The sequence below is a fragment of the Dendroctonus ponderosae genome, unplaced genomic scaffold, assembly GCF_020466585.1.
Source record: "Dendroctonus ponderosae isolate FM_Combo_2020 unplaced genomic scaffold, Dpon_F_20191213v2 Dpon_F_20191213_1, whole genome shotgun sequence".
Taxonomy (NCBI): Eukaryota; Metazoa; Arthropoda; class Insecta; order Coleoptera; family Curculionidae; genus Dendroctonus; species Dendroctonus ponderosae.
This window is the reverse complement of record NW_026017110.1, coordinates 41,668,912-41,671,813: the sequence shown is the minus strand read 5'-3', so window position 1 is coordinate 41,671,813 and position 2,902 is coordinate 41,668,912. Positions and strand designations below refer to the sequence as shown.

The 2,902-nt window shown below is 35.9% G+C and overlaps 1 protein-coding gene across 2 annotated transcripts; it reads left to right on the top strand.

Annotated features, from left to right (window-relative positions):
- The first annotated feature begins 201 nt into the window (after positions 1-201).
- On the top strand, positions 202-2,799 carry LOC109538526 (putative nuclease HARBI1). 2 transcript variants are annotated; one of them, XM_048663852.1, is made up of 5 exons: positions 202-1,114; positions 1,290-1,486; positions 1,674-1,791; positions 1,857-2,013; positions 2,260-2,799. In XM_048663852.1, exons 1-5 carry the CDS (start codon positions 935-937, stop codon positions 2,643-2,645), a joined length of 1,038 nt encoding a protein of 345 aa, XP_048519809.1. In that variant the 5' UTR covers positions 202-934; the 3' UTR covers positions 2,646-2,799. The 2 variants fall into 2 exon arrangements, 1 of the variants encoding a protein (XP_048519809.1); XR_007280879.1 differs by having other exon boundaries at positions 1,618-2,013.
- Positions 2,800-2,902: the final 103 nt, after the last annotated feature.

The window sequence follows — 2,902 nt, the reverse complement described above, 5'->3', positions numbered from 1 at the left end:
GAGTTTTTAATAATTACGAAGGAACAGGTATTTATGTAATGTTAATTAGGCAGATTACCTTGAAAAGCATCGATGCCGTAATTCCGATCTAGTTTTTTGCGAATATCTCAGTTTTTACTGGGAGTTAATTTTTTTACTGTTTTTTCTGTACTCCCAAAACACCCCCAGACAACACCCCCGCCAATTTTGAATCACCCTGTATATGACACTCTCTACGAAATATCTGGAAATAATTTTTACAATTCTGCGAAACATCTGGCTACATCTTTATCAAGAAAGATAAAAAATTTCAGTTTATTTGCATGTTAGTACCGTGGTACAACATATTAAATTGAGTTAATATTGTTAGTAAAATTTTGCAAACAAAAAGTTTAACATGCCTATGGCTACTAACCACTAATTCTAAGTTTCATTTTTACTAACCATGTAATAAATATATAGTTTTTATTTAATTGGCTTTTGTCATAAAATTAAAAAAAAATATAGAACATAGTACCTAAAGTCTGTCCAAACTCGCACGACGGCGGCAGACCGGCTTGGCGCGGCCCTGGATGTACAACTTTCCAAGGTGCAGAGATACCAAGTGTGCCTATTCTTGACGACTAGGGAGTAGAACAGCCGAGGGAAGTGGGCGGGGTTTTATGACAGTCGGCCGAAACGGTATTCTTGAAAAAAGTCGAGAGAGGGAGTCGCTCCCCAGGGAGCGGGAATGATCGATTGGTACTACCCAGTAGAAAGTCTTCTCCCCGGGGTTTCCAACCTCAAATGCTATTCATTTATGTCACCTTTGTGATTTGTCATTTATCTTTTGTTTCTTGTAACGGGTATATCGATTTATTTAACGGGTTGCTTTCAATTAATTTTTGAAATTAATGTTGAGGAATTTAATAATGTTGTCGTAAATAAAATTATAAGTGAGGATGTGGATGATGCCATGGAACAGTTTGGGGTTCCAAGGGACACCCTGGATAAGAGGAATCCCTTTGACCTAACAGATCATAAATTTGTTAGGCTCTTTAGAGTATCAAAAAATCTTTGCCGAGAGGTGGTGGAGATGGTGTCACCATTCGTTAGGGAGCCTACAAGAGAATCAGCCTTGTCAATAAGGACAAAGGTTAGTGGAAAATGTTTTTAAGGTGCACCAAACGACTTAGTTAAATAATGTGCAACTAGTTCCAGAAAATCAAAAAGTTTTAAATATTATCGGCATACTAATTCGAAAATATCGATTAAAAGTTGACCCACAGACTACATATATGTAAGTTGCCTCACTTAAAATATTTTTTTAGGTTTTAGCGACGCTTAGATTTTTTGGAACTGGTAGTTACCAAGAGGTCACTGGGTCAAATAACTTTGTGGGTATTAGTCAAGCGTCAGCAAGCAGGGCTATAACAGAAATATCCAATGCTCTCAATGAAGCTACTATTTTAAATCGCTTAATTAATTATCCGCAAACAATTGCAGAGTTGGAAGCGTTAAGGACAAGGTAAGTAGTCCAACAATTGATTTGAGATTTCAACGAAACTTGACCTGACACCTAATTTGTTCTGCGAGATCTCTTCACTTGTGTTAAGTTATGGAACTTACTCTTAAATTATTGCATTCGGTATATTTTAGCTAACAAACATTAGTGCTTATATCTTAAAGGCCCTTCTTCATTTTTTTATGAACAGCTGTGGATGCATAGATTGTACCCACATTGCTATTGTGGCTCCTCATAAAAATGATCCAAATTTTCCGGAACATGTTTATGTAAATAGGAAAAATTATCATTCCATAAATGTGCAACTCGTAAGTAAAATAACATAATTATAAATGTTAAAGATTTGAAAGTTGGCGGGATTTACTTTTTCTAGGTGTGTGACTCAAATCTTAAAATTTTGAATGTCAACTCCAAATTTCCTGGCTCATGTCATGACTCTCATATATGGAGGCAATCTCCTGTGTCAGATTTCATGGAGACTGTACACAGGAGAAATCGTAACAATGTGTTCTTTCTCTTCGGCGACTCAGGTATGTAGTTTTAACACAAAATTAATCTGATTGTTTATCTTAGCAGTAATATGAAAAGTAAAGTAACAAAACATTTTAGTATTAAATTTTTTTTGTACAAATCCTTGAGGTTGCGTAGAACTGTATTTGTTAAACAGAAACCCTAACACTAACAAATTTCTTATATTTCAGTGATTTGTTTTAAAAAGTTTAATAACAGAGTGTCACTATTAACATTAGCCAAGAATAATTTAGTTTCATTTTTAGGTTATCCAACTCGTCCCTGGTTACTAACGCCAATTAATAATGCCCGGAACTTGGGCGAGGAACGATTTAATGACAGGCTATGCTCTATTCGCTCTGTAATTGAGAGGTGTAATGCGGTGCTCAAAAATCGCTTTCGATGTCTTCTGCGTTATCGCACTCTCCATTACAGTCCCTCAATGGCAGGCAAAATAACAAACGCTTGTTGCGTTTTGCATAATTTATGCATTGCGAATAGAGTACCTGAGGTTGAAGAGCCGCACCCCGTGAAGCCGGATTATGGCATGTATGCTCTTAATCAGTTAAATTTTTTAAGACCTTCTGCCAACGTAGATCTAGCTGCTGCTAGAGCTCTACAGCAACATATTATCAATACTCATTTTACTTAGGCATTAAAATTAGTTCGACATTTTGTTTCAATTATTTGTATTACACACAGAAGTTTTCTACTATTTACGAACTAAATTTTCTGCAATCATTGTAAACGCATTAGCGATATTTTTAAAAATTGTCAACATTTCCGAATGGAATTTTTCATTATTTTGCGTCTGCGTTTTTAATAATTCCAATTTATCCTTTCTATTTCCTATTTTCTATATCCGTGCAGGTTGAGCTACCCATCGGGCGCGTCCCCAGGTGGCGGATA